At 35.3% G+C, this 25978-nt stretch overlaps 1 protein-coding gene and 1 non-coding gene across 3 annotated transcripts in view; both read left to right on the top strand.

The window, feature by feature from the left end:
• The window catches only part of AVEN (apoptosis and caspase activation inhibitor), an 84890-nt gene extending 58927 nt beyond the window's left edge, over positions 1–25963 (top strand). For both annotated transcript variants that reach the window (NM_001005791.2, NM_001396340.1), the window contains exons 3-6: positions 20143–20213; positions 23211–23306; positions 24007–24352; positions 25519–25963. In NM_001005791.2, the coding sequence (NP_001005791.2) occupies positions 20143–20213; positions 23211–23306; positions 24007–24352; positions 25519–25637 (632 nt within the window). In that variant the 3' untranslated portion in view covers positions 25638–25963. The remainder of the gene's footprint in view (positions 1–20142; positions 20214–23210; positions 23307–24006; positions 24353–25518) is intronic.
• On the top strand, positions 24081–24190 carry MIR6683 (microRNA 6683). Its single transcript, NR_105553.1, has one exon. It is a non-coding gene; the product is annotated as a microRNA 6683 (primary transcript).
• Positions 25964–25978: the final 15 nt, after the last annotated feature.

Here is a 25978-nt window from a genome sequence, read left to right on the forward strand (position 1 = left end):
TATTGGTTGCGATGAAAGAAAGAAATGAATGACTTACTGCAAATTGTCATCATCACCTTTTCCAGCACTGGGAAACATCTTTGCTATTTTTTTTCTAACGAATTTATCCCGTGCATATAGCTAATGTCATTACATGTAGTGATCCTAATACATTCTGCAGGTGGGATCATAGTTGATTTAAAAAAAAAAAAAAAAGCATGTGAACCTAAATAGTGTACCTAATTCAAAAAGGTGAAGGTGTAAACAAGTTGAAAGAATTCTTTAATGTCGTTGAAGAACTGTGAATAGCATGATTATAACTTGAGAAGTTTAAATTTTTTAATCAGTATTTGATGCAGTGAATGTACTTTCCTAAAATCTATTTTTCTGTAGATCTTAATGTAGGTGGCCATTTTAAAATTTCATGAATGCTAGCCTATTCCACACACCAAGGGTGCCAATTTGCAATATTTTTTTCTAGTGAGTATGGGTTGGAGTATCAGATGTTGGAAGATTAATGCCAAAGTAGTGTTTTCTGAAATATATTTTTTGGTAGTGGTTTACAGATTTCTTAAGATAATTTTAAAAACGCTGTGCCAAAGTGTATTTTGGAATGAAGTAGTTGAAATTGTTATTTCAACCTACTTTTTAAAAGTCCCTGAAATACTTGTACATTTCATTTATATAAGTAGATAGAAATAGGATCTTTAAATCTAAATTCTTTAGAATAGAATCTTTAAATGTTGCATCTGACTTGTGTGTTCATAATATGTATATGGACAGGCAGGTATGTAAAAAAATTATGTTAAATTTGAACTCTGCTTTATCAGCCAGTAGTTACTAAATCTTGGAATATTTTCAAATTTTAAACTTGAAGAGCTGCCACGTTTCATAGAATATTTTCTTCTGTAAGTTAATGTACCTGTGCTTATAACACTCTGCTTGCAATAATTAGTTCCATCCTGAGACCTTCCTAAAAATCTTCTTGTTCTGTTCCAAATCCCATTTTCAAATGTGCACTCTCCCTTGTCTTTCATCCCCCAAAAACTTAGTTGTACTGAATTAATGGCAATAGAAAAGGTAATGGAGAAAAAACTTTTTTTCAGAATCTTAAAATATCTTCTAAAAAATTACGTGTCTTGTTAAATTTTCCAGACACCTTTAAATATACTCCAAGGTAAAAATTTCCTTTTGTAGAGTATTTGAAAGAATGTACACAAAGGGTCCCTACTCCTTCTAGCAGAAACAATATTTCTATTAAGTGCTTTTTTTTTTTTTCTGAGTTAATTTTTTTCTCTCTCTCTGATCTTTCTTCAGAGGCTAAAACCATGTGAAAAGTTTGCTAGCCTAAAACTTCTGTCTTTGTTCTCTTATGATTTCATGCGTTAGCCATAAAACTGTAGGTAACTTTCAGTACTCAGTTGAGCATAAGTGGAGGGTAATTGCCAAAGGAAGTCCACTTGTTCCTTCTAGTTTTTCCTCATTTTATTTTGTGCATCCAATTTAAATGCTAGCATTGAAAAACGTATGGTGGGCAAATACATATGTTAAAATCTAAAATGCTTCTATGTGAGGTAGTTGATTATTTTACAGTCTTTACTTTTAAAATGAAATTCAGTTATCTGTTTCAGTAAATCCCATTTCAGCTCTGCAAAAATATTTTTTGAAAGGTAATACCAGTAGTAAATTTCTAAAGTTGTTTAATTCAAGCAGCTGGGTGCCCCAACTCTGGTTCCTTGCAGACCTGAGAAGAAGCCCAGCTCTCCACTACTTGGCACCCCAAAAGGAGAGGAACTGTTGGGAAGCGTGTCTCTTCTTTCCCCAGGCATGCGGGGTCCTTAAAAATTGTACCAGAAAGGCTACCTAACTTTTCATCTTAAAACCTGGCGAATCTCTCTTTGTTCTTTTAAACCTTTTGGTTCAAGTAGCCAGATTTATGCAAAAGTTGCAAATATTTTTTATGTATCAATTTCAATAGCCGTGAGGTAGTGGGAATATGTTTGCAGTAATGTAGCTGAAGTCAATTAGCAATTTGGAGCTTTATTTATACATGTGTTGAGATCTGATCTGTAATTGCTGTAGTTCATTTAGTTACAGATAAAGTGATTGTGTAGGACTAATTCCATCCCATGTACTATTGGTGTCATGTTATATTTCAAAGGGAATTTGTTAAAGAAAATTGTGTAAATTTTCTAAATGAGCTAAGTAAGGTCTACTTGAGAAGAGCAAAAGGATAAAAGCAAAAACAAAACAAACAAAAAACCCCTCAGAAGGTCTGCAAGAAATAATTGCTTGAGCTGGAAAAAACCTTTCATTTAGAGCACCTTAATTTACAATTCTTAATGGTCTCAAATTGCTGTCTCCAGTGGTTTTCATAGGTAAAAGTTGCAATGTTTAACTGCAGAATGCAAGTTCAGCAGAATGAGGAGCAGTGAGCCTAAAGGCAGGGGAAGACTCAAGTGAATATTAAGGCTGCTTCCTTTCCTCCCCTTCCTGAGTTTAATTTCAGCATTGCCAGCTATGTTCAGATAAACAGTTGACTGAAGTTTTGATCTAAATGAAATTGGAGAAATAGGAAATTCACACTGTTCTTCTGGTATTAATTTTTAATGCTGGCATTATCTCGAGGTTTTTAAATGTACTTGCATGGCTGATCATGCTTATGAGGAACCATATGCTGAAGATACAGGTAGAACAAACCTTGTCTTTGCTTTTCTGTTGTTTTGTTTCCAGGTGGGTCAAAGTTTGTATTACCTTTGTTTGGTATTTTATGTGTTTAGACAGGTATGAGGGAAATACCCCAGTATAAAATTCAGTTTTCTATTTCTAAGATTGGTAATGAATCGGAGACTCCTTTTGAAGACTGAAGTAGAGAAACTTAAAATTAAATGCTCCCTTCTGCCGCCCCTTAATTTCAATGTTAATGATGATAATAGCGGAAATAATCAGTACCATTTCCTCTGTCCCTTTTACAAGCTTAAGAAAATTATATGTCAGTAATTTGTTTATATAATGCATTTTGCAAACTAATTTACTGGATGCAGTAGTACAAATAATCCTTTAAATAGCATTATATATTAAAGGACGGGTTCTGCCACCTTCATTCATATTGTTATGCTCTAGTTTGCAAGCAATTCTTTTGGACCACCATAAGGGTAGAATTCCAGTGAAAACAGAACCTATTTGTTTTTCTTTGCTTTACTTGTTTAATTTTAAATTCATTGTTCCATTCATTGCTCTTTCATACAAGTAACTGTGCATGATTAATGGAAGTGTGAGGTTTTTTAAAAAAACACTCATCTCATTTTCAGAGATTACCCCTCTAACCCTTTTAGGTTGCTTCTGTCTGCCATCTTTCTCCCGCGTAAACACTTTCTTTATTCATATACACAAAATCCTAAACAGTAAAAGAATCCTAAACGGGTGAAAATGAGTTGTAAAACAGTTAAATTTGAACTGGAAAGTCAGTCAAGTAAGGTAATAATTGCAGATTTTCTACTCCCCCTCACTCCATTTTATTTGCTATTCCTTCTATGATAACATCTATATGCTTGGCAGCAAATTCCTTTCCCTGAAGACCTTATAAACTAAATTTTCAGAAATGCTGTATGCTACAATTCCTATCAAACTCAGCCAGTAAGCTGGAAACACAAAATATAGCAATTAAATCAAGAAGTGAATTGGCATTAAGTCATCAAAATAAAAAAAAAAGAAAAAAAAATCAGTTGTTTTTTTGTGACTTAATTGAAAATTTTCATGAAGGCCATGGCCTTCTAACTGTCATATCTTAATTTCATTTTGGAAAGTCATTAGCATGAATCAGAGTAAGCAGAAGACTGTGTAGTTAGCTCAGGATTTGACAGTGACAAGGAAACTTTTTAACAATGTCATGAGATAATACCCTAATAACAAAAAGGGCCTGAAAGCTGATATTAAACACAGGTTTTCCTACGGGCAAGAGAAGTATTTTATTTTATTTTTTTCCCCTTTATGGTTTGTATCTTTGTGCTTTTTCTGTTCCTAGCAATTTGGATGGGTGTCAGTCCATGCTTTTGCTGGTCTGGGCTCCTTTGGACTTGCCGATTACCTTGCTTTTTTTCTTTTTCCATGAATAAGAAGTTGAGTTCAAATTACTGTTCCTTTGATAAAAGCATTCAGGGTCTCCTTATCTGTTCGTAGGTCACAAAACTTGGACCTTCATTTGTTCAAAGGCTTCACCTCTGCTATATTCAATTAAGATTTTTGAAATAGATGGCAAGTAACTGGTAGGTAGACAAATAATACATCTCATAACCTGTTTTTCCATATGAGTTATTGTTAAGTACCTGAATATATCTCAAAATGAACTAATTCTGTGCGTAGCTTTTATGTGCTTGCTGTTTCTTTTTTTAGTGTTATGTTTTTGTGGTCATTAAACTTGTTGCATATACATTTATAATATACTATTTGTTATAATATTTTAAAATAATTTATTTTTAAAAGATTAATATCCTCTCAGAGCAAAAATTTGTATAAATTCCTTATTGAAAGTAGTGTAAATTGTATTAGTTATTTAAGCTATCCCAAAGGCTTTAGGGAAGCAAAAGCTCTTGAGTATTTTAGGAATGTTAGGGAGTATGATTCTGGTTCTATCATTAATACAGCAAATTATTCCAGCCATGAGTGCAGTTAGTTACAGCAAAAGATATTTTCACTTGATCTGGATTGATAGAAAATGATCTCCCTTTCCTTCACATCTCAGCTCATTCCTGTAATGATTTCAACTCTTGTGTTTGTTTATAAATTGTTTTCCTTTCTCTCCTGTGGTAAGGATAAACTTAGGGCAGTGTCAGTCATGTTTATGGAAATGCCTTTTTCATTCTCATTAGCCAGTGTTATCCTAGAAAAAACATGCAGGTTCATGAGTCTGTGAGAAGAGGGCTTGTAATCTTTATGCAAAGATGCAGATAGTGAGAAGGTTGTGTTGTATGAGGCAGGTGTATGTCTCAAGTACAGTTCAGAGATAAGAAAGGAAGAAAAAGTGTTTAAAATGTTCCCACCCCAAATGGATGTGTTGATATGTTTCAATCTCAATTAGAATGTTATTTGATGGATCACCTTTTTATGATTTAATGGGATATTGTTTATACGTGGCTGAAACAATTCATCATTTTGTTACCAGAGATTACCAGGGGATATAGCAGGGAGGGATGCCTTAATTATTTTCTATGTTAGTTTGAGCAACACAAAGTGCTAGATTCTTGCCAGCTTTTAATAAGCCACTTAATAAGGTTTATACTACTGGTGAAGGGCATAGTAAAGACCACAAATGGTAAGTAATGGGAAGAAAATTTAATTTTAAGGGACAGAAAAACTGTCTGTAGCAGTTATTTTATAGAGCTTGTGGTGTATGTAAGTGTAAGGCATTATAAGTACTAGGACAAGATCATGATGTGACAGCACAAACATTTTGCAGTATTTTCAGCTGTAGATAGTTTTACCTATGCCTAGCCATGAAACTTCTGTAGTATCATAACCCATGTTATGCAATTAATTTATCAATTAAAATTATGCTTTTAATAAGGCCTTTGATTTTTTCCATGTGTGAAATATTTGCAGTATGGAATTGAAAGACTCTAGGATAGTGTGTTATTAGAATGTGTCTTGCTTTTAGAATAAGTATCTGTGGCAGCTACTCACAGATACTTAGAGCTGTGTAATGATAATTGCTTTCTCCCATGAGGCTCATTGGCACTGAAATAGGAATCAGCATGGCTAACTCTCGCTAGAACAAATAGATTAATTTCTGACTAAAATTAGAGACCTCTCTTTAATCATTCAGCATTATGCTATTTAGTTATTCAGTTATTAAAAGGCTGCTGTGATGGACTAGAAAGGCTCTGACCTGTATTAAATTTTATGAAATGTCATTTTTTCTTGATACATGACTTCTACCAATATTCACCTTGTATTGTTCATGCTAATCGTTCATTTTATTGTTAGATATTGATATAAATCTTAAATTTGACCTATAAACTTTGAAATTTTAAATATTTCCTCTGTATAGAGTTCTCGTAAAAATAATGGAGAATACTTTCATAAACCTGTCACATAGCTTTATGAGCAGTGCTTCTCATGAAGAAGAAATGCAGTCTACTTTCTCATTTATAGAGAGTAGGAGTATAAGGTGGAGGCATCTCAGTAAAGGTACAAGAACAAAAGGTGGGTGTTGGAGGTGGTTACATACAAATGAACAGATGCCTATGGACTTTACTGATTTTACTAACATGTCCTTACCTGTAATGCAAATAATAAGAATAGATTAAAATGACAGTTTTAAGATTAGTATGGCAGGCATTCAGAAGTTAGAAGATGCTGAAGTTAATGTTTCTGTACTTGTATCATGCATCCTCTTATAACCTGGGAATGCTGAGACTTTACTATAATGCTGTTCTCTGATCTTTCCTCCCCTTCATCCTTGAAAACACATGAAGAAATTATATTTAATGGTTCAGATTCCAATGCATGGCTACTCTGCCCCAATTTTGTCAGGAAAAAATGCATTCTGAAATATTTATATCTCTCTCACTTGATGACTGCTTTCCTCTAAGGCAGTAGACTGAGGAAAAGGTGTTAGAGAGAAGTGATTGCAATATTTCTTCTGTGCGTTGTGCTGCCTTCAGCACATGCAAAATGCATGCAAGCCCATTCCTTACTTGTGCTTTTATATTACATCTTCAGCTTTGTAAGTGTTGTACGTACTTGGTTGGGAAAATCTTTTATTGAGTAATATACTCAGTTTCAAAGTGAATGGATTTCTTAATATTAGCAAATAATGTCATTTTCAGACATTCATTTCAAAGTAAATGAGCTTGTTGCATTTTTATTTCTTCAGTTTCAGAAACAAAAATGTACAGACTCATTCTGATTAGTAGTGCTAAAGTGTCTTGCTTTACACTAGTTTATCATTTCACTGCTGGCAAATAGACGAGCAGTAATTTTCTGGTGTGTTTAGCAAAATGAGGCCACTCAGTCAGGGTTCAGCCTAGGGGAGGATGTGCAGCTACACAGCCAGGACCTTCAGGTTTTGCTACAGCCAAGGGTTATTTCTATTTTATCGTGTAAGGAATGTTACCTAAAGATAATCTAGGGGAGAGGTAGACCTTGGTCAGAATAGAGCTTGCTGGGGCTTTGGTTAGTTTTGGCCATAAAACTTCTGGACTCTTTGAATGCTGTTTCGGTGGAAGTAAAGCACTGTGCATTTTTATGAACTTCTGAATGCAGCTGTCTTGCAGAAAAATCTCAGTCATTTTAAAGTAAGATCTTTTATTTTTAGGTGTTGTTTCTTAATTGCCATTTCTGAAACTGTTACCACTTCACAGTTTTCAGTAAGGCTAGTTACTGTAGTCTTTCATCATTAGTATATTTGTAAATGAAAGAATATTTCTGATTTATTTATTTTTTGTATCTGCTGAGGAATGTTGTAGGTTACAGTAGGAAAATGCAGAGAATGAACAATGCCAAGTAGGGTAATACGTACTTATTAATGTACATGATTTATTTACTTTATATTTAAAAATGAGAATACAGAAGTACTGCTTTTTTCAGGCTTTAAAACATTGTATTTGCATTTTGTCATAGCTAATTTTCAGTAGTCTTATAACAATGTATTATAATATATTATGGGTTATACATTATATTAAAAAAACCTTTAAATTTACTTGGAGTGTCTGGCCTTAGGAGCTGAGAACTCAGTGAGAGGAGGAAATCAAATGTTACCATAATGTTTGTTGTTAAGTTCGCAGACCATGAAATTCAGATTTCTCTTCTGAAAATTAACTTCTCTTTGGCTGTCACTTTAGTGACTTTATGTGAACTGCATTCTCTGGTCTCTCATTCATTTTTCATGTTCCTCTGCAAGGGCATAGTAACCTGAGATCGAAATGGTACCAGATAGACTTGTTCGCCATGTTACAGCTAGGTGAAAATTACAGCTTAGGTTTCATTTGCTTCAGAAACAGAATTTGTATTAAAACTTTGATTCCACAAGGATCTATTTTACAACCAAAAATATTTTTTCAGTAAACAAGAAGATGCTAATGTTGTACCCAGTCATGGATGGAAAATACACTGAAAATTTCTGCATATCCCATGGTTCCTTGTATTTCTGAGTAGCTAACACCTGTGTGTATAGCAACTGTTTTTTGGCTTCTGATGTTATTAAACATTAGCTACTTTTAACCAAGTCTTAAACATCAAATTCATCAAAACTTCTTTAAAACAGTAGTATTTCTTGATGTCACATGAACATACAGCTTAATGTTATCCATCCGGAGCAACAAATTTAAAATATAGCAGTAAAAAATTATGTAATTAGCCTTTACTACTGGGATATTTGTGATCAGATTTTAGGGACTACATACATCAGTGTTATAAACCTGTAGAGAAACCCAGGAAGATCATCAGTTGACACAGTGTTCACCAAACAAGCACACTTTGACTGAATGTTTAATGCCGATCATACCTGGTTTTCATGTTATCTACTCATAAGAAAAATGTCTATACGTTTTTGTGATGATAGAGCAGACTGAATGTTTAAGGGGTAAACAGTCCATGACACACACGCTGTCTGTTTTCAGCTTTTTCTACTCTGAAAAGTGTGTCTCACTGTAGAACTATTGAAAAGAGACTGGTAAGTCCTTATAGCTGGAGGCATGGGTTTGACTCTTCCTCTGAGATAAGAAGATATGATTATTTCTTGTTTCCAAAGAAAAAAGATGATAGATTCAATTGAGGGAATAGAACACTTTCATCTGCTATGTCATATTCATGTCATTTTATGTCCATTAAAAGCAATTGCTAAGGTACCTACTTTCTAATTATTCTCCTAGCCAGTATAAAGGTTCTGAGATTCTTAGTGAGAATATAGCATATATTATATTTTTTTATTAAGCACCTGTGCAGGTTATTTGTTTGATGTTTCAATTAGAGTAAGAATATTTAGGAAGACACCACAGTGGAATGGCCTGTGGATGCTGCCAGTCTGTGCAGTTCTTCCATTTTGAAAACTGGCATATTGAAAATGTGAAAACTTGTTCTGTGAACAAATTCAGTGACAGCCAAATGCAGTCAGTCATGGTTCAAGAATGTAAAAGGTGTCAAAGGCAGCCTGCAAATAATATGCCTGTACATAAAGAAGGGTGCTTGCTTCTTGTTTTGAATAGCCTCTTATGAAAAGTACCCTCTGAAAAAGTGTGCAGTAGATGTTATTACTATATCTGCCCTCTAAAATTATGGCCAAAATTCTGGGTTCAAAGATCTGTAAATAAATGCCCTGTTAATGGATGCCAGACTGCGCTGTGTAATCAAGTTTGCACTTTCCAGCATGAATGTAGTCACCTTTTGAGTCGTGTGACCTCTCAGACATGTAGCACCTCATGCAATAGCTTTTTCCATTATTTATTTATAGACACGCAAGAAGCTAAATGAATCTTCAGTCCGGATAAGTGCATTGTAGAATAACTGGGTAGAGGTTTGTTGTTGTTGTTTCCGTTTTTTTAGAGGGCAAAACTTCCTGGAATTCTGGAAGATAGGTCATAATGGTGGGCTCCACCATAATGGTGGGCTTATCCATCTGTGAATCTCCAGATGGTACACATTACTGTGTTCGTTCTAGGAACAATCTGATTCAAGGCTGAATCAACTGCTCAATGTGGAGTTATTGATGCATACTTTTCTACTTTAAGCTATTGTCAAGTAACTTGGAATTACTTAAAAGTAGCCCCAGCAGTTTCGGTTTTCCTTCTTATCTGAAAGATGCACTTTATACACTTGACTCTCATTATACACTTGACGCTTTTTAAAAACTGAAGTGCTGGATTCTGTATCTAGGGTGGGGCAACTCTGGAAATACATACAGAGTGGAGGGTGAGAGGCTGGAAAGCAGCACCCAGGAAGGAATGCTGCAGCACCGAGCTGCACCAGGGAAGGGTGTTAGGAAAACGTTCTTCACCAGAGAGTAGTCAGGCAATGGAGCAGACTTCACAGGACCTTGATTGGAGCACCAAGCCTGATGGAGTTTGAGGTATCTGGACAATGTTCTCAGAAATATAGTTTGTATTTTGGGTTGTACTACGTGGAGCCAGGAGCCTGGACTTGGTGATCTTTGTGAGTCTCTTTCAACTCAGGACATTATGATTCTATGAAAGAAACTTGTGTGAATTGAATTTTAGAGGTATTATTATTTTTTTCCATAACTTCTGTGATGAATATGAAGAGGTCTGGCTTCTTTACTTAGAACAGAAATTTTAGAGCAAGTTTATTGTTTTTGCGAAGTGATTTTATACTATACAGTGCTGCTTTCATCAGCGGCTCCTGTGGATTCCTTATATCCAGACCCTGGGGCCCCTCCAGCCTAGGCTAATGGATGTGGCTACTGCTTTCCCATTTGCAGGGTTAGCTACTGGGGGCAAAAAATATAACACATCTGTACCCTCTGTGGAACAGCCGGCTGCACAGGCTGCTATAGACAAGAAACCTTTTTAAGGCCAGGAAATCTTGGAGGCCTCTTTGAAACACCTACCATTGTAATAATTGATTTCTACTCATAATTTTGTCTGGGACTAAAAATAGGTTAAGTATCGGCGTTGTAAATATCATTGAGTAAGTCTGGCTTAACACAAGGTCAGTGACTTTTGTCTCCTTTTTATTATCCTGCTTGTAGTCTCACAGTGAGATGCACACAAGACAAACAGAAAGACTGCTCATGAATTCTGTAGGTGGCATTTTCCAGACTTTCCTGGTGTGCATTTCGTTAGTCATAGAAGTCAGAGAAGATTGTTTCTAATATTACCAATTGCAAAGCCTTCTTTATTCCTCTGAATTGAATAAATTCCATTAAGGCTGACAGTATTTTTGTAAGTGTATTTTGAATGTGAGTCATATTCAGCTGTTGTGCCTTCATCTTTGTAGAATCAGAGAGATGCGTTGTGTGTCAGCTTTTAAGGGTATTGTTGCATTGATTTACCTTTTTTTTAGGTGCAATACTGATGAATTGTTAATCTTGGATGTTACGCTACTACACAATGCAATAAAAAGCATTTCTTAAAAGTACAGTAATCTATTTTTTGATAACCAAGTATAATTGGATGACGGCCCAACATACCTTACTTCCTTCTGACATTAATCTAGGAGTTTTGTGATATGCTGCTGTCCAAATTTTGGGGACATAGGACTTGTTGAGATTAAACTTGAAACATTAATTTTACTAATGTGTGTATGATCCTCCCAAATTCTCTTTGTTTTTGGTTTTCATGCCAGTGAGCACTAATTCCTACTTCAGAGTCTTCTGTCTAAGCTGGTCTTGCAGTATTTTAATTTCTACAGTGACTCATAATAGATTAGATTTAAGTAAGGAAATTGTTTCTGGCAGGTTAGAACAGTTCGTGTCCCAAAAACATCTATAAAGTGCAGGTGAGCTTTGACAGTTTAAGTAAATTTTTAATTTGACTTTCAGAGACTTGTAGGTGCTGGTATATATAGTCTGCAGTGGAGTTAATGCAGTAGTTAAATTGTTGTTCAACTTAAAATTTATTTTTTTAATGTTGGGTTATACCATTCCTAACCTTTGTTATAGAAAACAAATTCTCTAAATGAATATTTTAAAATAAACACTAGAGAGCACATTTAAATCTTGTGTTATTTGAATACGGAATAAAAATTGTGTTACGCAGATCTGCAAATCACTGTGTATTAATGATAAATATGTAGCCCAAATGGTGTTTGTCAACCACAAAACTGTAATTCATCTTTCTGTATAACCTCTGCACGTTTTCCAGCTTGTGTGACAGCTGTACTTCTTGTTACTGCCACGCAAGGAGAGCTTATGTAAGATGGCTGCAGGATACATTCCTAGGAGGTACTGTAAGTAACAGAATGTGAGTTGCTGTAGTGTGTTCAGGCAAGCTCAAGGCGCAGCACTGGAGATACTGGTGTTTGTACCTGAGCTAACCCAGTCTTTTTTTGTGTTAAATTTATTGGAATAGATTCAAAGAACCTGATACGAAGCATGAGCAGAAGCTTATATGTGGCTACAACTTCATTTTTTAACGTGGCCCAAAGACTTGTAGGTAGTAAGGAATTATTTTTCTCCTTTCCACTTCACAGAACGCTTGATTCTATTAACACAGGGTTTTAAGCTTTGTGTGGAACAATTCATCTGTAGTAATGGGAAAAGTGTAGACAAAACCAAAGATAAGCTTCTAGCTTCTGTGGTTAGGTAATTTTTCTTACAGGTATAGAGGGCCCAGAATGTAGAGGCTTCCTCAGACTTTAGTGAAAGAAATGCAGTGTGCTATTTGCTTGTATTTTTTTTTTTATCTGAAGTGATCACTTAACAGTCTGCTGTTAGTTTTAAGTTGGTGTTGAAAACTCTCTAAGCCATTACACTTCATATCTTTGGAGAAGTAGGAGTACTTTGCATATGCAAACACTTTCCAGGCTTTTCTGTCCATACAGAAATGTAACTTTTCTAGATTTGTTCTTTGCTAATTTTAATTGTTGTCATTTTATTAATATATCAGAGGAAAATTCTCCAGTGTCTTGTTTTCTGGAGCTGCATCTCTTTTGATGTTTCATTGCATTAAACATAAAAATCTTGCAGGCTTCTGCTGGTAGTGTGACTTGTGATATCTTGCAGAAACTTTCATAACTACAAGAAAGCCAAGCCTCATATTCAGTGTATCAAAATGCTTGAATATTTTTAGGCTTACACCTTAATCTATAAATCATGGATGCTCTGGAAGGTCTCATGGAAATGGCATGCTGTGCAACTTTTGTGAATAGTGATTTCTGCTTTCATGAAAAATTTTAACAATTCTGAAGTGATGTATTAAAAATATCCAGCACAGCAGCATGAATAATACTTATTGATTATATAGTTGCATATTTTGTTGTAAATGTTCTGTGAAGTACAGAGTAAGGAATGGAAGTGTAATGCTAACAGAAAGTTTGAACAGTCTTGTTGGGTTAAGAAATTCTAATATCGCAAGGGCTGTCAAAGACTGTGTGTACCATCAACAAAAGCTGACTGTCTTTAAATGCTTAAAATTGAAGCTTGAATAGTTGGCAGACTTTTTTTCTCTAATTGAGTCAAATTCTTCACTATTATCAGAACAAAAATAGCAGTGTGCTTAAAATAAAGTATTTTAAAGTGTTTTTTTTTTTTTTTTTTTTTTGCTCAAAGATTCTCTCTTTTTTGTTTGCTTCTTTGATCAGTAGAATGGGTAGAATGTTTTTGGAAGGAGGTACAATGTGAAACAGTTGTTTTGTTTGCTGCTCTTTGTAAAGAAGAAAGATATCTGATTAATTTTGAAGTTTTCAGACCAAATATTCTGACAGCATATCTACAGAAAACTGCAATGTAATACTCTTAAGTAAATTTTCTTAAATGGAAAAAGCGCAAAAATATATCTGAACTGTGTGATATTTAATGAACTGTGTGATATTTTCATCTTCCAGCTTCGTTAGCATGATATACTTGAATGCACTGTTTATTCTGGAGGTTGAATGATCAATACATAATTAATAGCATTGAGAAAGGGCTGTCTCCGAAAGAAGCCGTAGTTTGGGGGTTAGAGCTCTCTGCCAAGTTCACACCAGGAACTGAGTTTTGAATCTGAGCTTTGCAATAATTATTGATCTATCCAGTATTTGTTAAAGTTTAAAACTTTATTTTGTTAGATACAGTACTGCAGTTATTATATTTGGAATTAGAAACATGGTAGAAGTTAGACTTTGTGAGTAATTTGGAAAATATGGAAACTTCCCGAATAAAGTGCAGAGGTTATGTTTTCAGTTATGGAATATATATATATATATATTCCATATATATATGAAAATATATATATATATATATATATACACACACACACACATATATACATACACATACATATTTTAACTTCTCACAGTACCTCACTGAGAAGTGTGGGAAGTCAAAGTATGCAGAGCAGTGTGCCCAGGCCTATGTTCAGGTGTCTGCTGAAAATCTCCAAGGAGGAGACACCACAGCCCCTCTGGGTTGTGCTGGTGTTCATCACCCACGCAACATGCTTCTGTGCATGCCTTCCATTCAAAGCAGTTGTTTTTCCTTGTCCCTAAGGAGAGTTTCCTGCCACATTATCCTGCTGCTTCTGAAAATAAATAGATACGTAGATAAGTAAGTTGTCTTTGGTCATGAGTATTTCTGCATTAAGAAGTTTGGTCATCTTTGCCTTTTTTCAGTCCTTCTCTTCAATGTTACTGCTGAAAACCCATCTTACCCTATGGATTTTTATACTTTGTGTAATTTAGCAAGCTGGTTGCAGTGACATTTAAAAATCACTAAGTATGTTGTAGATTAGCAACCCAAGGAAAATGGCACTAGAAATGTCATAAAGCATCAGGAAAAATGTAAATATTTAAGTTGACTAGCTTAAACTTAATAAAAAGTTTGTTTAATCTATTGGGAAATCAATAACTTCACACTTAAATATTGTTTTAATGTTTATTCAATATAAAAGTGAACAGTGGAGAAGATGGAGTTGGTATTTATGAATAGCTGCGTTTGGTTGACATTCTAAACTTGTTCAGTGCAATTGGTTTTAATACTTTGCAGTTTTGCTGCAATCTGTTTACATTTGCTGCAAGACTTACTGCTGTTACGTATTGAAGAAAAAATTACACGTTAAAGTAGTGGAACATTTTAGAAAATGTGCAAAAGTTAATAACAAAGCAAAGATTTCCTTAGTGTTATTTTTACAGTTACGTGTGTGATAGATACAGAAGATGGATGTATATATCTTTTTTTTCCTTATAAATGCTGCAGATGTAGAACTCGGAACAGACCAAAAGAACTCTTAGCTACAGAATAAAAATAAATTAGTGCATTCCCTACTTTTCCTTCCTATTTTCTTGGAAGATGACAACTAATTGAGGTAACTCTCTGTAGAGCTCTGTAAGTAAATACTAGATGTTTGCTTCATTTAATGTTGGTTATGTTTAATTAGATGCAGACTCCATCTTAGCAGGGTAAGCTGAGCATGCTACCTGATATACTGCTTTCCCAAATACTTTCTTGCTTTGCAACTATTTATGTCCCACAGATTTCTTGAGCCAGGTGTGGAATCTTTGTATTCAAAAGCTCTTGCATTTTCCTTCTATCCCTCCTTGCATCCATGGAAACTTGTAGCATCTGCACCACTTGCCAAGGGGTCCATTCTTTTCTCTCTTATTTCTTAGTCACTTGTCTTCATGCAGAAGCACAAGTACTACTGTTTGTTTCCCTGAACCTCTTTGAATACCTTTTTATTTGTACTTTTTTCCTGTCCTGACTGTTGTAAACTTCTACTTTAGTTTTTAATTATTTAAAAAAAAAAAAAAAAAAAAAAAAAAGCAACCAGAATTTGCATTCTTTCCCCCCCCCCCTCTTTTACCATTATGTTCTCTGGGACTGGTTGGTTTCACCCTCCTCCTCATTTGAAGAACTGGTATCTAACCTTGCTTTTGCAATCCTCTATGTTAAATTCATTCTGTTCTTCCTATGTAGACACTCCTTGTTCCGGAAATGGCACCAGTTTCCAAAGATCTGTCCTTATTTGTGAAATTTTGAGTGTATGATTTAACCTTGATCGGACAGTCATGCTGTTTGTCAGATCCGCCTGTTTGTTGTGGTTGTTTTTAATGTGACCAATAGCACTGTACAGTTGTGCCAGGGAATTAATTTTGAACTTTTTTCTCAGTCTGATTACCAATATGCTTTATAGCTCACAATGCAGGATACAAGTATCCCTGACTTCAGTACATTTGCACAGAGCTCAAGGTCTTCTACTGCTCTGTGAATAGAAGAACATTCTATAAGATACCATTCTAGAATTTTGGTAATTCTGATTTTTATGCTGAACTGTTGTGTGAGGTTTCTGGATTTCGTAATACGTTTCTGTGTGATCTACTGCTGGATTGCAGAACCAGGGGAAAATGTAGATTATGCCGAAGCACTTGTGGTGAAGGTCTGTTGTTTGCAAATAACTGCCACACACTTGATAAAAGACAGACTTTGCAGTTGCTTGAAGTAGACGGTTCTTAATAATATCTGAAGGAATTAATAATGTTGATTTCTTGCAGAGTCTTTCTGTTGTTTTTGTATTCCCACGTTCTGTTCCTCAGTCTACATTTATGGCAATAAGTAGAACACTGCAGCCTTAGTCATAGTAAAAGATAGTAGTTACAGTGTGTATTCTATCAAAGTTGAGTAATTAAAATTGTAGAAATAAAAATCAGTGAAATTATTACAAGGGCCATGAAACTTTGTGTCCTTCAAAAGTCTGTTCTGATATAATATATGCTACTTTATTTTGGCCAAATTATTATACCTGTTCATGGTGTGTATAAAATTATTCATATAAACTCCTTGCAAAACAGATGCTCTAGGGTTGGAATAATATTTGTTATCCATTTATATACAGGTTAGTCTCCCTTTGCAGAAAAAAAAAGAAAAAAAAAAAGGTGTCTTCAGTGGTATTTATCTGAAGATATGTTATTTAGAACAGGCATTAATAGTAGATGGACTGCTCTGTAAGTTGCAGCATTGGAAACACAGTGTAAGGATTAAAAAAAAAAATCTTTTGGTACTGATGAGATTTGTCAGTGCCTGGTGTGTAGTTCTTGCTGTTTCCAGAATCTGCTAGCTAGAGCACGCCATGACACAGATGAGTGGGAGCTCTTCCTCATGCTTTTTCCTCCAGTTAGAGGAAGATGCACTCACACTTAATTCATCACAAATGACGGATAGATTGTAGTTTTCTCTTTTAGTTCTTTCATTTGCTCAAGATTCATAAATCCAAAATTCATTCTCTACCTTTTGTTTGATTGATCGATTTGTCTTGGGTATTCTGTGTTAAGTTTTCTGCTTGTAAAGGAAGAAACGTTGCTTGTTGTCATTACAACTCCTGAAGAGAGTTGTTCAGATTCCTATATGAGCTGTTGATGTTAGATGACATTTCAAGCACCAGGCATCCTTAAACAATTCAGATTGTTTTTCCCTGCAGAAAAGTTTTGAATTGGGGAATCTGATTTATTTTTTTCTACTTTAAAAATTGCATCTGTTTTCTCTGGTGTTTTTGAATCCTACGAAGAAAACTGAAGGGAGGCAGGCAGCTTGTTTTGACATTATGTTCTTCTTAAATAGCTGTGAACTGGGGATCAATACAGAAAGAAGGGAAAAACGGGGAAATTTTCTTAAAATCATTAGTATAAAGATATAGACTTGTTTATGTGGGGAGAGAATCTTGTAACTCAGAAAGAACTTTCGTTAGCACAAGGGGTCCAGGATGTGTTTTGAGCTGCTTTGGGTCTCATGCTGATTTCCCAAATGTACCTGAGCTGTAGTTTTGTGGTTTATCTTGCTCATCTGCAAGCTGCCATCATAAATTTGTTGCATAGTTTAGCTGACCAAACAGACTTGTAGATAGAGGCTTGGGTTGCTGTAGTTAAATAAGTGAAGGATGAACAAAGGTTGGAAAATCCTAAATGAGTTCATCAAAATATCTGACATCTGCTTAGGAGAAGATAAATTCTGTTTAAAACAACTGTTGAGATTCTTTATTTGTGTGTGTGCTTCTGTACCACAGTGGTTGTCTTTGAAGGTCACCGTTACATTGTTTGTTCCTCCTCCCAGTCTGAAAATGTATTTCACAATCTCTAAGACTACCAGGTATTTTTCTTCTGTCTTCAGTAATGTTTTGTCTTTTGCTTTCAGTGAATTAGAGAGTTAAAGTGAACAAAATTATGCTTCTAGCGTGGCCGTTCTCTTTTCACACTGAAATGTGTTTTTCAGTGTTTCAACTTTCATACTAATGTCAATTCACATATTAGAAAACGTTTAGTACAGGTTACAGGGAGGATTTGTTTGATTCTGCTGTTCAGTGGATAATTATATCAAGAGATAATTGGGCTAATGAGGCTATGAGATATGTGTTCTATTTGAATCAATTGATATAGCTTTAAATATATTCAAGTATTAGTATAGTGTGGTGCTTTAGAAGTGCTATTCTTTTATAGCAAAGTTGCATTTTTCAAAAAAGATTATTAAGGCTTATTGTGAAAGTTACAAAAAAAATGATGTGTAAGGTTTACTTCAATGCATTATTTTTAGCTACTCTGTGTTTGGAGACCAAGTAATGTTTGTAAGTAAGATTAAAAACTCTTCAAATTCAAATGAAGAAAAGCAGTTCTTATGCTGGAAGGATCTCTGAGTCATTGCAAGATGTTTGATTAGTATTCATGACACAAAAGGAAGTTATTTTCAGGGTAAAGGAATTTGTGAAAAGATAATTGGTTAGACCAACATTCTCATTAACCTAATTTGCATCAAATGTGCTACTGTGAATTGTAGTTATTACTTTTCCATTTGAAAGGCATGCTTTGTTAATCTATTTAAGAGCTTAGTTAAACTACCGTTTAAGTCATACCCTTTAATTCAGCAATACAGTATGTGTGGATCTATTATTCCTGACTTATAAGTGTGGAGAAGCACAACTCAGACCTTGAGCCTGGCTTATTTTCCTGGCGAAGTAGGTTTGTTTAGCTGCTTTACATAAGGTCATTCTCAGCTATCTAGAGCATCCAACTCATTATTTTATTTAATTTTACTTCTTTGTCTTGAAGAAACTATGTGACTTTTTTCTCAGTAGTGTGAGAGGACTCTGAGAATCATTTTGGTTTAATTATTTTTCAATATGTACTTCTTTACGTGTGTAACTAAATTGACCCTTTAAAAAATGAGCAGTTAAATTAATTTGCACTCTTTGGTATCTACTGTAAAATCATGAATGAAGAGTGAATCTGGATTTCTTTAAATTTTAGCTTTAGCTATTACTTATTAGCAATGTTCTCAATGCTCTGACAGAGGGATTTACTTACAGTGCTTTGCTTTACAATTACTTTGCAATGAAAAGGCAGACACCTTTGTCAGCGGCAGTCAACTGAGTTTTCAAGTTAAGCATTTACATCTGCAGTTAGGTACACAAAGTACCATATTTCTCCAAGTAATCTGAAATTCTCAGGATCAGATTTATCTCCTTCACACAGTAATTCAACAACTGTCTACTGTCTATTGGTACAGAGATGCAGAAACAACTGTTTGTTCTCAAACTGCATGGTCTAAGAAGACATATATTCCATGCTCTGCATCAGCAACATAAATGCTATGTCTTATTTTAGACCTTGGGTCATATTCTCATCTTGACATTCTCTTATTCCTGATAATTTTTATGGCATATTTCTTGACTGCAAGTTGATCAAAAGAAGTAAAAAGGTGTTCCCCACACTTCCCTTTCACTTATTTAGTTTGAAGTAGCCTGTTCTTTAAATGCTGCCATAATCCAAAATGATTCATTTTAAAATTTTAAAACTGACTAACAGTGATATGTTGAATAGAAGCACCTGAAAGCATAGCTTGCTTGCTGAAAAGGCTGAATATTAGTTTTCAGTGTGTGTATGTTTATATATATAGAAATATTGCCAGTTACTAACAAGTAATAACTTACTATAGAATTATTATTTTGCTCATATGCTGTGAATAATTAATGTCATAAAATAGCTCAACTGCTGCTTTAATTGAACAATTTAACACATAAGAACATAAGAAGTTTTCATGGTAGTTCCAATCTTACATGATTATGTATTTGTTGTAGGTTGAATCTGATTCTACCTGCCTCTGCAACCGTGATCTTTCATGTTTCATCTGATAGACCTTACTAATATTTTTAGAAGAGACCTGATGAAAAAATGTTTCTACAGCACATTTAAAGCCGTTCATAAACGATATTCATGTATATAATTTTCATGTTATCCACTTTAGACTTTTCAGTGAAGTTCTTACTTGTCAACATTGCACCTAGCACCACCTCGTTCAGTTTTGAATCTGTTGTGCCTTTTTCAGTACTGTTTTGTAAATAAGAGAAATTAAAACATCATTCAGTTGTGCTTAGAGGAGTTTACTATTTTGAATGCAAGAAGCATTCAAATTAAACACAAATTTGCTGAAAATTTGAGGTTTATTGATTAAACATAATTCTGTAGGATTTGGGGCTTACAGGGAGCGTGCTATTTAAAAATTAAAATATTTTTTTTATTTCTTTTCTGTAGGAGATTCCTTTACTCAGTTTCGATTTGCTGAAGAGAAAGATTGGGATACAGAAAACGTATACTGTAAGCAGGTAACCGAATTTTCTATGCAGATAATTGCCTGGCACAGGCTATGCAGGGAGTTGTGCTTTCAGCAGTGAGTGGTATAACACAATAATAGCACTCTTTAATTTATAGATACGTTTATTAATTTGTTTCTGATGCTGGAGGCTCTTGAGTCTTGTCCTTTTCTTTCCTACTGAAGAACGTTCGAGGCAGCAGGCTACGTTTTTAAGTAACATTAAAGGAAAAGAATGCAAACCTGTCCAGAGAAGGGCAAGTAAGGGGTAGAAATCACCTTGCTCTGCTGACATATAAGGTCAGCCTTCCATTTTCAAGTGTATTCAGGAGAACAGTTTAGCAAAAGGACTGTAAGGGGGACCTATAGGAGTATATTCACATATTTGACTGCAAACTGTGTTTTCATTAATTCAAATTAACAGTGCATATCCTCTACTGGAAACTTCAGTTCCAAAATGACTGTGGAACTCAACAAGGTTTGAATTTTTTTGTATGTGGATTCTCTGTGCTAATACTAATAAGTGGGCTGCAACCCACTACATCATGGTTCTCAGGGCCCCATCCGACCTGGTCTTGAATACCCCCATGGGATGGGGCATCTACAGCCTCTCTGAGCGGCCTGTTCCAGTGCCTCACCATTCTTTGAGTAAATAATTCTTAGTTACTTTCTAAGACGGCACCTAACATAAATCTCCCTTCTGCTAGTTTAAAGCCATTCCCCCTTGTCCTGTCACTATCTGCCCACGTAAAAAGTCAGTCCCCCCTCCTGCTTACAAGCTCTCCTCAAATACTGGAAAGCTGCAATAAAGTCTCCCTGCAGCTTTCTCTTCTCCAAGCTAAACAAGCCCATCTTTCTCAGTCTGTTTTCATAGGAGAGGTGCAGCAGCCCTTTGACCACCTTTGTGGCCCTTCTCTGGACCCATTCCCACAGCTCTAAGTCTTTCTTGTGCTAGGGGCCCCAGAACTCCAAATGAGGCCTCACAAGGGCAGAGTAGAGGGTGACAGTTACCTCCCTCTCCCTAATGGTCACCCATCTATTTGATGCAGTCCAGGATACTGTTAACATTCTAGGCTGCAAGAGCACACTGCTAGCTTTTGTCTTTGAAGCTTTTCTTAAATTGCTAAAGAGCTGTTCTTGAGTCTCTCTTGAAACATTTATACGTATTTGAATTTTGAACATTTGCTGCTTATTCCCTAAACTATTGAAAATAATTTTTCCTAGGGCACTGATATTTAAAGTTATATTAAAGTTGCAAAGTCAAATTGAGATGAGGAAATACAACCAAGTGGCTTGCACAGGAATTTTTTAATCCATCGTGCGTTTTTTCAGTGAGATATGGTTCTTCAATGATTTTATATTCTTATCAGTTTCTTTCTTTCCCAGTATGCAGTATGCCAGTAGTACAGCATATGACCTTTGCTTCCTTTCTCTGCAGATCCAGAATATTAACTTCTTCGTGATTTCTTCCTAGACTTTTCATTAAAACATTTAGCTGATCTGAACATATTAGCTCATTTATATGCTGAAGCCATGGTGAGCAGAGTGGAGATTTGCATTGCCAGTGAGTTTCAAAGTTGCTCTGTCTACCAATGCAGAGAATGTACAGTTTGGGATTTGGTCCGGCACTGAAGTTTGCTGTGGTGGGCACATTCTTTGCCTCTAACTCCTACTCATTCATTTTGCCTCATTCAAATTCTGTGCTACAAGTAGGTTGTGTCTTTGACTTCTTGTTTTAGTCCTGGCCCAGGTGACTTCATAGCATGAGCTTAGGCTTCATGTTCTTTCTGGTCTTCAGCCTTTATGTTTCTTGCCTGTCTTTTTTTCCCTGAAAGCTGGATTCAATCCTTATTTTCATCCTAAATCCACTGCTCCAAGTTTCTTGTCTTTGCCTCTTAGTTGACCTGCTTCTCTAGTTCTTTGCCTGTTTCCGCATGTACAAGAAGTTATTATAGAATCATAAACTGAACTTAATGCGAGGGAACAAAACATAGCGGAAAAGGCAAACAAGTCATTGCAGAATGAGTAGATATTTCCCAGTCTTTGTTTTCTGTAGAAAGGAATGGCAAAGCAACAGTTTGGAAAACTGTGGAATTGAATTGTAACGGTGACACTGACACTTTGTTATTGTTAGCCATTTTTACAAAAGCAAACCTGAATTTGCTTTGTTGTACGTTGATAAACCACAATAGGAATGGTTCAGAATGCTGCAATTTAAAAAATCAAACAAGTAGTAATTATCTGGTTTTGGTTTGGATTTTTTTTCAGTAAAACTGGCAATTCCAGTGACAAAGTATTCTTCTGCTTATTTCCTTGCACGAATAGCTGCATATGTCAAGAAGTGTTTGTAATTCTTTAAATACTGCTTTCATCCATTTGTTTTTGTTTCTTTCTTTTTTATTCAAGCGCCAATTATAGTGAAATACCTACTTGGATATCGAATTCCTATTTCCATTATATTATCTCTCAGATGCTCTTTTCCTTCATCATCAGCCTTCCCTCTTACTCCCTGTCTTTATTTTCACCTTCATTCACAATATTTGATTCACATTAATATTTTTGCAGGTGTACATAGCTCACAGCCCTTCCGCAGTGCACTTAAATGTTATTCAAGGATATCTGACATTTTACAATTTTTTGTTATTGGACTCATATGATTTTCCTGCTCTTTGCAAATGTGCGGAAGCCATTGTCTCATATGACATTGTCACCTTGTGGAACTGTTTCCTACTTTGGACTTTCAAGGCATTCATCCTCTGTTTTTAACTGAGTAATGATTTGCTTTGTAGGTGTTTAGCCAGATTTAGCCAAAATGCTTTGTATGTGTGTACTTTTAGAACTCTGAATTCCTGCTGTTATTGCCAACGTCTTTTAGATACTGTATATTTTTGAATTGGTCTTCATATTCTTACAGTGTGTGGAACAAAGGAATGTGATATGCTGAAGACATAAACAGTTTCAACTTTTTTTTCTTTAATGCAAGCGTGCTGTGTGTTGATTTACATTTCAGTTATCTGCACTTTCTGTTGACTGCCAGTCCTTGGCCCAGGCGCTGCAGGAATTGCCTTTACATCTGAGGTTGAATGTAGCTGCTGAACTTGTACAGGTAACTCTGTGAATATTCACAATAAAAAGTAAATATTTTAAATGATATAATATATGCTGGAATTTTTATTTTAAACCTGGTTTTGAAATGTAGCACGAATGCATTTTATAAGTAAATATATTTTTGAGACTGTCACGTGAAGCGGGAGACCACTGTAATCAGCCCTTTTTAAGCTTTATTGGTGGCTTTAAACAAAATGCTCTGTGTGCAGTGCATTGGACTTCAAGCCAGGTATCTGAGTGGTACGGAATTATTCTAATGTTTTTATGTTCGCTTCTCTTTTTAGCAGCTATTAAAAACTTGCAATAAAATTTTGAAAGTGCTTTCACATTCTTTCCAATTAGATAGTTATTTTAAGTTTGATTTACTGTTCTAGAGAGCCAGTGTGAACGTACATGGTTGTTCTATGAATTAGACTTAATCTGCATTCAAGCAGCTAGATCTGTCAGTCAAACAAGTGAAGGAAACATACTCTGGTTAAAGAAAGAATAGAATGGTTAAAGAAGCAATAGAATGTTAGCAGAAGTGTTTCTTCAGGCTGTGAAAACAGAAAATATTAATGTAAGAGGAAAAGAACTAATGTCACAAGATAAAAAACAAAAGCAGAAAAAAAATCCTTCTGCTCAAGCAGAGGGAAATGAAGATTTTTAATATTCTGTCTAATAATTAGAAACTCTGAAGTCCTCTCTTGTATTCTTAGGCATTGACACCTGTAGAGCTCCCACAGATGAAATCTAAAGTTGTTGAAGACAGCAAGAGGAGAGAGCTATTTCGACAGTCTTTGTCTCAAAGGGAAACGGCGTTGGTCTCCCAGTCTGTTGGTGATTCTGCTACTTCATCAGAGCCTGGGAGTAAACGTGGTCCTGTGACAAGTGCAGCAGAACCATTTCAGAGAGCCCATCTGCTAGCAAAGCAAGAGACTGACCATTTGGATGAAGAACTGGATCGTCTCCTAAATCTGGATGCTCCCATTGATTCTGTGTCAGGTGCATTATCCTACAACATATCAACAGAGAAAGATCTGAAAATGGAAAGTAAGGAAAATGGTAAGATTTTGCTTTTTCCCAGTGCCTTTATTTTTTTCCATTGTTCTCTTTCTCAGTAGTGTTTTTAAATTCCTAACTTGCAAGTAAATAGTTCTGGTATCAGTATCTCTCTCATAGGGCAATTCATTTATCTGGGGCTGTGCTCTGACCCACTCACCTGACGTTTCACCACTGTCACGATGTTCATTTTAAGCATTAATTCTTCTGTAGAACAGCACTGGTCTTATGATTCAGCCAAATTTGATTTTTTTATTATTATTTTTAAAATTAAATAAGTACTGTTACAGAATTTTAGCTAGTGGAAGATTAAAATAGTTTTTATGTAATGTTATCAGCCCTTAGTTCCCTCTGATAATATAATGAAGACCTGATAGCTATTTCTGATAACACTGCAATTGTTGTTTTCAAACTGTACTAGCACTGATAATACAAAATGAACTTTTTAATAGACACAATACACATGGAAATTTTCCTATTGCAGAAATTTAGTGAGCCACTGGAATCTGTACTACTGTTTGTTAGCTCTGATGGAGAAGAGTTATACTTCTCCTCATCTTACAGTGACGTTGAAGAACTTTAGCATCTCTGATTTTTGTGTGTGATTGTTTTGTTGTGTTAAAAATTAAGTCCAAAGAGGGAGACAGCTGAAGACATAAATAGTACCATGTGCAATACAGTAAGCCTCGTCTCTGAAGAGAATCTTTCATTCCACTGGTATATTCACTCCAAAGCACAGTGTAAATCCCTTAAGAAAACAGTGCCATCAGAATGTGGAATCACGATCATCATGCAAATGTGCATTATGATCCGCTGTTGTTGTCTCCTGCTGCTCTCCTACATTAAACAGGATTTTCTTTATGTCAGGATTGTGAATAGATTGCAGTGGAGGGTTTGCTTACATAGAAGCAGTCTGCTGTGGATCAGATCCTGCTTTCCCTTGAATCAGGTGGAAGCTGCATTGCTATGGTTGAGCTTATCAAACTGCCTCATTGTTTTTTATTGTTGCTACTGTTTTTGAAATGTGACACACTATTATTCTTCAAGGGAAATTGTGTTTCAATAAAATATAATTAGTCGTGCATTAAAAAGCACACTGATGAAGGAAAAAGAGACAGTACAGAGTTTTTTTCCGTGTTTACAAAAGTCTGCTCTTTTTACTTTTCTAGACCCTCCAACAGCAGATGTGCCAGAAGAGAAAAGTACAGCACTACAGCAAGAGCAGAAAACATCTAAAATCGTTACTGAGGAAGAGCTTGAAGATTGGCTGGACAGCATGATTTCCTGAATCCAATTTTCCGTATGTGAATAAATGAATATAGCTGAAGTCATGTAGAAAGTGGGATCCTCCTTTAGCTGTTCTTTATTTCATTTATCTGTTTCGCTTGCCTGATTTTATTTGCAGGCACCTGAAATTCTGTGCCACCAAAATTTGATTAGGTATGATTGATTAAGTAGTGTCTAAGACTGTAACGGTCTTAGAGAGGCCTAAAATTTGTGATGAAGTTGGGATTTTCTTTGCTTAAATGTAGGCTGTGCAAACTGCCAGAGCTGTTTTCCAGCTTGTACTTGCCACATGCAGTCCTTAAAATAAAGTGATGAATGCACAACAAATACATGTTTTTAATG

The sequence above is a fragment of the Gallus gallus genome, chromosome 5, assembly GCF_016699485.2.
Source record: "Gallus gallus isolate bGalGal1 chromosome 5, bGalGal1.mat.broiler.GRCg7b, whole genome shotgun sequence".
Classification (NCBI taxonomy): domain Eukaryota; kingdom Metazoa; phylum Chordata; class Aves; order Galliformes; family Phasianidae; genus Gallus; species Gallus gallus.